Here is an 11,606-nt window from a genome sequence, read left to right as displayed (position 1 = left end):
TTTATTATTTAAGTAAACTCTCTTTAATATTTCTTTTTATTTTATTATAATCCTTTATATAGTAATAATAACTTATCTATGACGATCGTATGTTTCCTAAGGGATAAACCGGTCGTGCTGGGTTTATATTAGCAGAGGAGAATATTGCGTTGTCTTAAATAGGTATATAGGTCATGTCTGGTAATATGCTTAAGAGTATTAAGTATAACTAAGTTATATTAATAGGTGAGGTAGCTACTATATAAGAGAGTGCAATGAGCGTGTTCTATATACTTTGGGTGTCGGTCGTGATCACTCTGCCCATCGATCCTGATCAAGGTGATCATGTAAGTGATCAGGGTGATCAGTGATATAATCACCGTGATCACTTGGTGTTAAGGGTGATCGCTCGTTTAATTGGTGAGGAATTGTGGAGTCCTGCTTATGCACGTGACAGGTGCATGTCAAGCCGTGATATTATCGCTCTAGGCTAATAGCTTTTTCCTTTAAAGGGTAAAAATATAATATAGTAATACTAATAACTTTAAACTATTAGTTTACTTTATATTAATAGGCTTTATAGGCTAGATAGGGTCTAGTATATATTTATAAGAATTAAATTAGAAAGTAATTATTTTATTATTTATTTATAAGATATATGCTATAATAATAATCCTTATATACTACCTAAGTAATTTCTTTATATTAGGAGTATATTAATATAATTTAGGTATTATTCTAGGGATTATATTATAGTCCTAGTTATTAGGGGTTTATTATAAGCTCCCCGTAATATATATAAATATAAAGATCTTTTATTTTATTTATATCTTATTATTTTTTAGCTAGCTAGATATATTATTTACTTAGGTTAATTTAATAATATAAATTAATTTCTTTCTTAATAAGGATTTAATAGTTATCTTTTTATAATACTATATAATAATTATACTAATAATAATAAATTTAAGTAATATTTAATTTATATTAAACTTATACCTCTATAAAGTAATTAATTTAATTAATAGGTTTATAATATTTATTTAATTATATAGTAATAATAATTTATTATAATAAGTTATTAGCCTTATTATTTTTATTACTTAGCTTTAATAGAGGGTTTTATATATTAAGATTTATAAAGTATAATTAATAGACCTTTAGGAGTTTAGCTAATTTATAAAGTTATTTCTTTATAATATTATTTATTATATAATTACCTTTTACTTATCTTTCTATTAAGTAAATAGCTTAGTAAGGTATAATAACTTCTCTTAGTTATAATCTAGTCTTATTATAGCTTTATTATACTATTTTAAGTATCTTAATAATATAAATAGCTATCTATAGTTTATTATTTATTTAGGTAAACCTTATTTATTTTTTATCTTCTAAGAAGGGTTATTATTAGCTTAATTAATAATATTTTTCTTTAATATCTTATTATTTTTTATAATAAATCTTCTTAATATAATTTATTTTATAGTAATAATAGTATTTAAGTCTATAATAGTCTTATTTACCTTAATAAATAGCTCTAAGTTCTATAGGTCTTAGGTAAATATTATATATTATATTATTTTCTTATTTCCTATTCGAATAGGCATTAAAATAAAAGGTATTTATTTTATTATTATTAAACCTAGGGTTTTATAGTCTTTTCTATATAAATTATTATTTATTAATCTTAATAGCTCTTTTTATATAATTAATTAGGTTATTTAATTAATTCTCTTTATATAAGTTAGCCTATATATCCTCCTTAAGTTTATTAAAGAAAAATAATATTAAAGGTTTTTAGCCTTAATTAAGCTTTAATATAAGCTAGAGGTATTTTATTTTATATTTTAAGGCTAATTATATCTATCTAAGTACCTTAATCTCTTTTTTAACTTATTCTCTTATATTAATTATTTTAAATACTTATTAAAATATAGCTTTAAAGGTTTTATAGCTTAAGTAAAGGTTAATAATATAAAGTAAATATTTAGAGGTAAGAACTATAAGGTATTCCCTTATAATAGGTTTAAACTATATAGTAATATATTTAATTAATTACCCTATAGTATATTAAACCTTATTAGATACTAAGGTAAATTAGGGTAAATAATAAGTTATAAAAGCTTATAGCTATATAAAAAATATTAGTAATTTATATATAGTTTTATTAAATATCTTTAATAGGTTTAGCTTTAATATTTCTCTTATATCTTTGCTTTTTATAATAGTAATAGCTATATTATTAATTTGCTAGATATTATTTATATATTATTAGTTCTAGGTTTATTAACTTACTACTATATAATCTATAAGTCCTCTTAGTTTATCTAACTTAATAATTAAAGTATTAACCTAGGTCCTAAGCTATTTAATTTCTTTATTATTATTATTTATTTCTTTATAATTATTAGGGTTAGCTCTAGCTAGTATAGTAGGAACTAATAAGTAATTAATAAGTAAGACTTATTAATAGTTATTAATAAGAGTAGCCTAGGTACCTATTATATTTAATATTATTTAAAGTAATATATATAATCCTCTAAATAAGAGATATTAATATATATTAATTATATAAGTTCCTAAGAGGTAAATTAATTATATTAGGTTTATATTAATAGAGAAGAATATTTTATATCTTAAATAAAGTATAAGTTATATTTAATAATATATTTAAGAGTATTAAGAATAACTAAGTTATATTAATAGCTAAGGTAATTAATATATAAGAAAATATAAGTAGAGGTATTTTATATACTTATATAGTTTACTTAGACTAATATTCCTTAATATTAGTCTAAGGTAAGACTAATATCTTTAATATTTAGTCCTAGGACTAATAAGAGTAAGGTTTAATCCCTTTAGTTTTTCCTTAGTTATTTTATTCTACTAGGCTTCCCCGCCTAATCTATATTATAGCTGTAATAAGTAAGGTTTAGTCTTTTTAGTCCCTAGCTTAGTTATTTTATTTTACTAGCCTTCCCCGCCTAGCCTATATTATAGCTGTGATTAATATAGCTAAAATAATTAAATAAATTAAAGAAGTATAGGATGCCTTGCCTACTAATTATATTAAGAAGCTTATATCTTTAATATAAAAAAGGCTATATACTATATAGCATATATAAGAGTAGTATATAAAATATAAATCTATGGAATTAGAGCTTTCTTCTTATAGTATTTTTATTTAAATTAACCTTCTTTTTATTACGTAATTAAAGAGTAATTATAAGTGTTAAAAATACAGGGGGTATTATATAGGGCTGGTGTTATCAGACTTTTGGCATGACATTTTAGTAAACTGTAACCTGATTGGTTCATGTTGGCAGTTGTGGCGGGGCGTACAACCCACAAGGGTCTGTGTTGCTAAAAGGTGGAGCCGCTAATACCTCGCCTTACACCCTTACCCCTCATTAATCTATAGCAAGACAGGTACCTTTCCTAATAAATTGCTAGGAAAGGTACCTCTCTCAAGGTGATCTTTTATGACGAGAGGGTGAGGTTATCGCCACAACGCCGCCGGCTGCATTTTCAACCTTGCAACGCTGCAACACCACAACGCCGCCAAAACAGCAGCTTTTTGAGCCGCGATTTTGACCACGATGAATTCCGCCGCAGAAGCTGATTCTTTTATCATCTATGAAGACCGCCAACTGCAAGATATACCTGACGACGAGCTCATTCCTCACTGCCGGGTCTTACAACCACTCCAACAGCCGCCGCAAGAGCGATTTCAGCCCAAATCCACACGGCACAAGAAGAACGACCTCTCACGCGATGACCGGGTCGCCCTTCAGAAGCTCAATGAGTGGACCGGCTACGGGCTAGCTGAATAACTGCCCTGGTCCCTTTTTCCTACCAGCAAGTCCAATACGCCCTTGAGACCCCCCTGTCATCGCAGAAGTCCCTTCCCCGGCCAGCTGGCCATCGCCTTAGTCCACAGCAGCTTAAGACCCTTACCGATTTCCTCAATGAAGATCGGTCTCATCGAGACATTACGTGGCAAGACCTACGAGAGTTTGTTCCGGGCTATGTTGACGTGGGAATAACAGCTCTTAAGACCGGGATGGGCTCCCTTGGTTATCGCAGCCGGCGACCCGGCAAGAAGCTCATGACGAGCGAGCGTATTCGCAAAGACCGCGTATAGATGTCTCGATTAATCCTCACACGCTGGCCTGACCGGGCAGATTGGATCCGAGGCTGTATTGCCTCTTCAGATGAGAAGACATTTTACAGCGTTAACCAAGGCATACGGCGGTCCACGGTTCGAAATGACGAGCCCCTTCGTCAATTTCGTCACCGGCGACAACACGGCAACGGCGTCAACACCTGGGGCGTTATCTGTGGCCATTGGAAGGGCTCCAACTTCGTCTTCGGATTTGATACACCAAATAACGGGTTACAATACTTCCTTGGACCTTTGCAACGCGTAAGTCCCTTCCTTTGGCAGCTACGGCAGCTTGGCGCGTGTCACGACCTTATGTATATGCATGATAACTCAACTATTCACACCTCTGAGACCGTTGAAGAAGCTATTCACGCCCTCTGCATCCCTCTGGTCAACTGGGCCCCTTGGAGTCCTGATTAAGGGCAGGTGGCCATTGGATTATTGATAGCAGTATTGGTACCCTAAATTGACTGATTTCCCTAGGAAAATTAGCTGCTTCTAAGTACCTTTACTTCTTATGAAATCGCCACATTCGCCCCTCGTACCCCATTTAACATTACAGACCCTTTTGCGTTGTAGCGTACTGAGCGTAGGGTTTCGTATCACATCTAATAATGTCAAGAAGTATTTTGAGTAATCGAATTATATTAAAAGCTAAGGTAGCTAGGGTGTCTATCTAATGAATGTTATGTGGTCTTTTATAGGCAAGGTCTAGGGAGCATCTCACGATAGACATCTCAGATATCGCCATATTCTCACTCGCACGGAGTAAGCGGGACGATAGGTTCCGGAGTGAGTAGTAATACATTGATCCGTGCCGTACGGTATTATGCATTCAGCCGCGGCATAGGCCGTGACAAAAGGGGGTTTCCAACAAGGTATACTCTCTAGGGCGAGATAATAAGGTAAGTTGTACTTTTGCTCAAACTCAGCGCACAGTTCGCGCTACCCCGGGCTGTATAGCGCATCCTGGGCCCCCGGTCATCCCGAGAACTCTTGGTTTGCTGGTCAAGAAAGGTTTGCCTGTTGATCTAATACGGGACATCTCTACCAGAATGTCTGTCTACATTCAACCAAGTTCCACAACCCATTTCCACGCCCTGCTGGCCCGGACTGCATACCTGCCGAGGGGACTTCTCTCTTCAGGCATCAAAGACCTGTGACCAATCCTGCTTTCTGAAGTAATTCTCCACCGTATCAAGGGAAGGAGGTGACTCCAACTATACCCATACATTAGCCCCACTCACGACATGAGCAAGCGAAGTCAACTTACATCTTTAGGGTGAACGATGGTAGGGTCGGCCCTACCCTCGTACCCAAACTCGTTGTAGTAGCCAAAGTTCTCTTCGACCTCCGGCCTCAACTCATCCGGGAAGTACTTGAAAATTTCGTCCCCGGGCAGCGTGACAGACTCGGCCTTTAAGCCGGTGGCGTTTGAGAATGCCTGGGCCAGCTCCTGGATAGTTAACCACGCTCTATACCCAATGACGTTCTTGCCAGCGGGCCCGTTGATGAGTGCCTTGACGATGGGCCCAGTATCCTCTTCGGCGGCAATGTACGGGACTTTGACGTCGGGTTTCAGGGTTCCGATGAACTGTACCGTTCCCTCGGCATTCTATATCTCTTAGCCACCTATTCCTCATTCCGTAAGCATGGAGTAGACGCTTACCTTGGTAGGTTTACCCAATGAGCCGCCTATGTAGTTGCTTAGGAAGAGTCCTGCCTGAAAAATGCTCGTCTTTGCCCATAGCTCAGGGTATTTCTCCCGGCCGTACTTCTCTGCATTTGCCTTAGAGTCGAAGTGATAGACATGAGTGTACTTCCCCTCGGACCACTTCGTAACGTCTGAAAGTGAAGAGAGGATGAAGCGTTGTAGGGTTGGGACCTTAGCAACGGCGTCAATGACATTCTTCAGCTGCTGAGTCTCGTGGTCGCCCGCCCAAACGTTTAAAGGCTGTCCCGGTTTGGCCTTGCCTTTATTGGCGGGATTCATATATAGGCCCCAGAAGTCGCTGACGGCGAAAATGGCATGGGCGCCCTCAAAAGCTGCCGGGAGCGTGTCGGGCTTATCCAGATCAGCACTGACGACTTGGGCGCCACGAGCTGCGAGGGCTTGAGCCTTGTGGCTGGTGGTGTTTCGAGTCACGGCGCGAACCTGCCAGCCTGGCTCCTCAAGAAACACGTTGGCCACGGAGCCGCCCTGGTTGCCGGTGGCTCCAAGAATAACGATGAGCTTGGTTGAAGACATTGTAAAAGCTTGATGATTATTTAGATGAATTGTAGAGATGGTTGAAAGTATCGATAGCAATGCTTGAGCCCGAGGGCTCCTTTTATCTTTCCTTCTCGCTTCTCGCTGATAACATTTTAATCGCGAGTAATGCTATAGCGAGGCACCAAGGGCTGAGGTCTGGGGTTCAACAGATTTATAAGCAGTTTATCGCTAGTGAAACTTGTTAACTAATCATTGTCCGCTCCGGGTCCCGCTCTGCCAGCCACCGTGCCATGCCATTCGGCTTCGGCTAAACATCATTGACGACTCATCGGTATTCGGCGATTCTTTAGGGGCGAGGGCGAGCAACGGACCCCTGTGGATCTCTTTTAATTAGTGGAATGCTACTGAGGAACTTAAACTTGTGGGGGCCTCCAATTCGGCACCCCCGTGGTCGAAGCCGCTCCCACGGGGGGCTTCCACAAATTTGGAAGTCACTTCATTATGAGAATAATATGTGATATTTGCGACCGGGGGGCATGTCATGTATTTACACCGTATTTACACCTGTCAACTTGACACTTTAACTTCCTGATGGATCCGATACGATCAATTCGACCGGGGTGATAGTGTTCATCGAAGTTATTAGTCAGCATCCATATCCACGCCATATTCACAAATGTGTCGTAGAGTGTCTGTAAGGAGGTGGGTCACGTGCGAGGTCACGTGACCGCACGGAGGAGCCTTATAGATAGAGGTGTGGCATAGTTCCGGCACGGTGTGCCTGAACTGGTTGATCTTTTGCAAAAAGGGTCTATTGGCTTAATTAGCATGCCACCCAAATGTGTTATAGTGTCGTGGATTTAAACCCTAACTATTTGCTTGAATTCCTTAAGAAACTACTATTTCTAGAGTTCTTTCCCTTTAAAGATTATACCAGAGATTAAGGCGCGGCTATTAGTAGTAATAGCTTTAATAAATAAAGTCCAATTTCGAATCTATAGTCCCTTAAGAAATGCCTTCTACTTTAGGTCCGCGCTTCTAATAACTAGGCTATCTAAGCCTAAATAAAAAGGATTACTTAGTTAAATTTCAATCACGGGTATATAGATAGATACTTGCCGAAATTGGTTATAATACCCCCTTTATTAATATTAATAGTATTTTTAGGCTTAATCTAGCTATACTAGCCCTCCCTAATATTAAAGTATAAATAAACTGCCTTAGGTGTAAAAGAATTAAACCTTTTGCCTTTTTGGTATTTACCTATTTTATCTTTTAGGTCTATATAGCGCTTAATAAATGTGGTTACTTAATTACGTCTTAACTTAGGATATTTGCCCTGCTATTATAATAAGCGTATAACATAAGCGCGGATCTGATTATAGGACGGAGCATAGCCTAGAGATTCCTAATAGAGTATTTAAAAAGCTAATCTATTCTCTTAATTCTTAGATAAGCACCAGCGAGGCTAAATCTATACTTTTATAGCTATCTAGCTGTTAAGTTTATTAATTAAAGCGCCTTAGGGTATTCCCTAGCTGTAAAAGACTGAAAAATAAAGACTATAAAGCCTGAAAATAGTATAGGGTAGGTGACTAAGATAGGAGGCGAATAGGCAGAGGAATCAGTCTTTATAAAAAGCTAATTAGCTAGGTGTAAAAGTTCTTATTATATATAGGTCTTTTATAAATAAAATTCTAGAAAAGTAAGCTTATTATATATATAAAGGACTGAAAAATGGAGGAAATATAGTCTTTAAAGACTATAGGATAGGTAATAGAAATAGGAGGTAAATAGGCAGTGGAATTAGTCCTTATAAAAAGCTAATTAGCTAGGTAAGGAATCATAGAGTAATAAAAGGAGGTCAAATATAATATAAGGTTAAAATAGAGAAGACCAGCTTCTAATTGGTATTCTTATTGCTTTTTTTTTAAGATCTAAGAAGTTATTTTTAAGAGAGGGTTTATAGCTTATATAGTAAATTGCTTAGAATCTATTAGCCCGATTCGGATAGAAGTTATACCGTCGGATAGCTCTAATTCCGGGCTTTAAAACCTTATTAGCTTTGCTAATAATACATAATTAGAAGCCGAGTTATGGCATAATAGAAGTTAAAACCTATAGGATTTTAAATTAATATCACGGCCTAAGAGACCCCCAGGTTATATAATAAAAGGGACGTATATTATCCCGCTAATTATAAATAGATTAAAATAAATCATAACTTATAGACTATAATCCCCTCTAATCTAATAAATAAGATTATAATAGCTTAAGTCCTATAAGTTATAATCTATTATAATCTATCCCTCGCATAAAAGTATATAAGATATACTTATTATATTTTCTTATATATTAGCTATCTTAATTATTAATATAATTTAGCTATACTTAATACCCTTAAGTATATTACTAGATATAATTTATGCTATATTTAAGACTATATGCCTAATCCTCTGCTAATATAAACCTAGCATAACTAGTTTATCCCTTAGGAATACTATGCTTATTATAATTAAGATATCTTAAACCAGATAGGAAAATACCCTATAGGTAGAGACGGTTTTAACAGTATTATTAGACTTTTAGTAAAGCCCTAAGTCCGAAGTCACGTGACCTTCCCAAAAGGGTAATAAAGACTAAAAAGCTAATATTATAACTCCTTAATATCTTGCTTATCTAGGCCTATATAGCTTAGGTAAGCAAGCTATAAGAAAGTACATAAGCTATAGTATAGGGTAATAAAATCCTAGGCTTATATCTAATAAGCTTATTTTTCTAGAATTGTATTTATAAATGTAAAAGACTGAAGGATAGAGAAGATATAGTCTTCAAAGACTATAGGGTAGATGACTTGGATAGGAGGTGAATAGGCAGAGGAATCAGTCTTAATAAATAGTTGAGAAGCTAAATACGAAGACATAGGATAGGTAAAGTAAGAAGGAAGATGAATAAGGTTAATAAGAAGAAAACCAGCTTCTTGTTGGTGTTTATATTACTTAAATTGGTTAAGGATCTAGAGAACTAATTCTAAGAGAGGGCTTATAGCTTATATAGAGAATTACTCGGAATCTATTAGCCCGATTCGGATTAAAGTTATACCGTCGGATAGCCCTAATCCCGGGCTTTACAACCCTATTAGTTTTACTAGCAACGGATAACTAGAAGCCGAGTTATGGCATAATATAGGTTGAAACCTATAGGGTTTTAAACTAGGATATTCAAAACCAGATAGGAAATACCCTATAGAGGGACACGGATTTAATGGCATTATCGGGCTTTTAATAAAGTCCTAAGTCTGAGATCACGTGACCTTCCTAAAAGGGAAATAAGCCCAAAAAGGGCAATATTGACACTCTCTTATATCTTGCTTATCTAAGCAGGTATGACTTAGGTAAGCAATCTATAAGAAAGCGCATAAGCTAAAATATAGGATAACAAAATCCTAGGCTTATATCTTATAAGCTTATTTTTCTAGAATTTTATTAATAAAAGACCTTTTTATTATAAGGACTTTTACAATAAAAGACCTTCATAATAAAGACTTTTACATATCTCCTTAAGTACGTTAAGGCTATAACCGGTTGCTTAACCCATATGACCTTAGTCATAATATAGGTACGGGAGGGGGATAGCATAGTGCTCTATTAATTATTTCTACCTAAAATACTATATAAATCTTTTTAAAGATACTTATAAGCTCTTAATTAATCCCTAGTTAGGCACTAAGTGCCTCTGATCCAAGTATTATAATTATAAAAGAGAATAGCCGCCGCGAGTAGCTAGCCGGTTTTACCTACCGACCTATATTTAACCCGGTCCCTAGCTGCGGCATTAATTTCCTCCCGGTAATAGTGCCCGATCGCGACCTCGAGGTTAAAGAGCTGCCCTAGTAGCCTCTTAACCTCTTCTATTACTTTATGCCTTATTTCCTAGTCGAAAAATAGGTTAAATATATGAATAAATAGGCTAATTATTTACTTCGTAGTCGCAGCTAGAAGCCACGGGCTCGAATTCGTAGTTAGAAACTAACTACCATGCCAGAGGTATATCTATAGCTTACGCTTCTAATTTATATAGGAATTCATAAGGAAATCATAGTCCGAGACCATTATGTAAAGAGGTGGGCCCGATGGGCACGATCAGGATGATACCAGAGATGAAAAGGTAGGTTCGATATATTAATGTGACTTTAACTTGCCGAAGCCTCTGCGAGTCTTCGACGAGAAGAGTTTTACGTGGCCTAAGACCCACGTAATGATCCGAGGATTTCCCGACCTACCGGCGATAGCCGGCGTAACCCGAATACTCTTACATATTAGAAGACTTCTTAGCTAGGGTATTAAGGTTCTAACTATTTAATCCTTAATATAATAAGCGTGCATTTCCTAAGGGATAAACTAGTTGTGCTAGGTTTATATTAGCAGAGGATTAAGTTATATACTCTAAGATAGAGGGTATAAATTATATCTAATAATATACTTAAAGGTATTAAGTATAATTAAGTTATATTAATAGCTAAGATAGCTAATATATAAGAAAATATTAATAAGTATATTTTATATATTTTAATATTAAATTAGATTATAAGGATTACTTAGTAATCTTATTAATCTAGATTATCTAGATTACGGTGCGATCTAGGTGATCTACCTATGATTAGTTAGTCTAGGATCCGCGTATATTACGTGCTGGTGACCCTTCTGGAGGCCGTGATAAGAGACGAGATCCCCCTCTTGGCATAATCATTTTGTAGGCAATCGGGTGTCCCAGAATTTTGCACCTGTCCTAACATTTTCCAGCCCACTAGAATAGTGAGTCTCTTTTCAATCTAGACCCAGGAGTAACAGTCCCGAGAACTTCTCAGCTTTGAGAATAGGGTAAGTACGCAGTGCAAGGTTTATTATAACAGATGGTCGGCATTACGATACATCACTGAGGCTCCATGAGAAGATATGAACAGTATAATTTTTCGGATGAGTTTACCCGTCTATGCTATGTCAGACAGATGAACTTCAGTGTTAGAAGTTTGCGGAATAGGTATTGAGTGTGAGCAAAGAGCATAGTCCCAACGGATATCCCGATGTGTAGGGTAGTGACGAGAATTGCGATGGCTGAGTGAAATGGGCGCCAGGCAAGAAAATATACTGCTCTGTCCAAGGATTAGGTGAGCAGAGGAATGGAACAAAATGCGTGAACCGTGGATACCCAACCATCATTCGTCAGTATCTGGTCCATCTTCCAGTATGA

General features: G+C 36.1%; 2 protein-coding genes across 2 annotated transcripts; one reads left to right on the top strand and one right to left on the bottom strand.

Annotated features, from left to right (window-relative positions):
* Window positions 1–3,578: 3,578 nt before the first annotated feature.
* NECHADRAFT_88398 (uncharacterized protein) lies at window positions 3,579–4,589 on the top strand (the record flags this gene model as incomplete). The annotated part of the gene is made up of 4 exons (XM_003040552.1): window positions 3,579–3,761; window positions 3,839–4,117; window positions 4,164–4,405; window positions 4,496–4,589. 4 exons carry the CDS (start codon window positions 3,579–3,581, stop codon window positions 4,587–4,589), a joined length of 798 nt encoding a protein of 265 aa, XP_003040598.1.
* Window positions 4,590–4,771: 182 nt separating this feature from the next.
* Window positions 4,772–6,427, bottom strand: NECHADRAFT_64914 (uncharacterized protein). The gene is made up of 3 exons (XM_003040527.1): window positions 5,814–6,427; window positions 5,418–5,759; window positions 4,772–5,364 (listed from the first exon to the last, which is right to left on the bottom strand). The coding sequence occupies exons 1-3, from the start codon at window positions 6,390–6,392 to the stop codon at window positions 5,287–5,289; spliced, it is 999 nt and encodes a 332-aa protein (XP_003040573.1). The 5' UTR covers window positions 6,393–6,427; the 3' UTR covers window positions 4,772–5,286.
* Window positions 6,428–11,606: the final 5,179 nt, after the last annotated feature.

The sequence above is a fragment of the Fusarium vanettenii genome (assembly GCF_000151355.1).
Source record: "Fusarium vanettenii 77-13-4 chromosome 14 genomic scaffold NECHAsca_62_chr14_1_0, whole genome shotgun sequence".
In the NCBI taxonomy this organism is placed as follows: domain Eukaryota; kingdom Fungi; phylum Ascomycota; class Sordariomycetes; order Hypocreales; family Nectriaceae; genus Fusarium; species Fusarium vanettenii.
This window is presented reverse-complemented; position numbering and strand designations above follow the sequence as displayed.

Bases quoted from the DNA above. Each gene is read 5' to 3' on its own strand.
- NECHADRAFT_64914 (XM_003040527.1), bottom strand. From the start codon at position 6,392: ATGTCTTCAACCAAGCTCATCGTTATTCTTGGAGCCACCGGCAACCAG. The intron at 5,760-5,813 runs GTAAGCGTCTAC...TAAGAGATATAG, and splicing joins CATTGGGTAAACCTACCAAG to AATGCCGAGGGAACGGTACA. The intron at 5,365-5,417 runs GTAAGTTGACTT...GTATGGGTATAG, and splicing joins CCATCGTTCACCCTAAAGAT to TTGGAGTCACCTCCTTCCCT.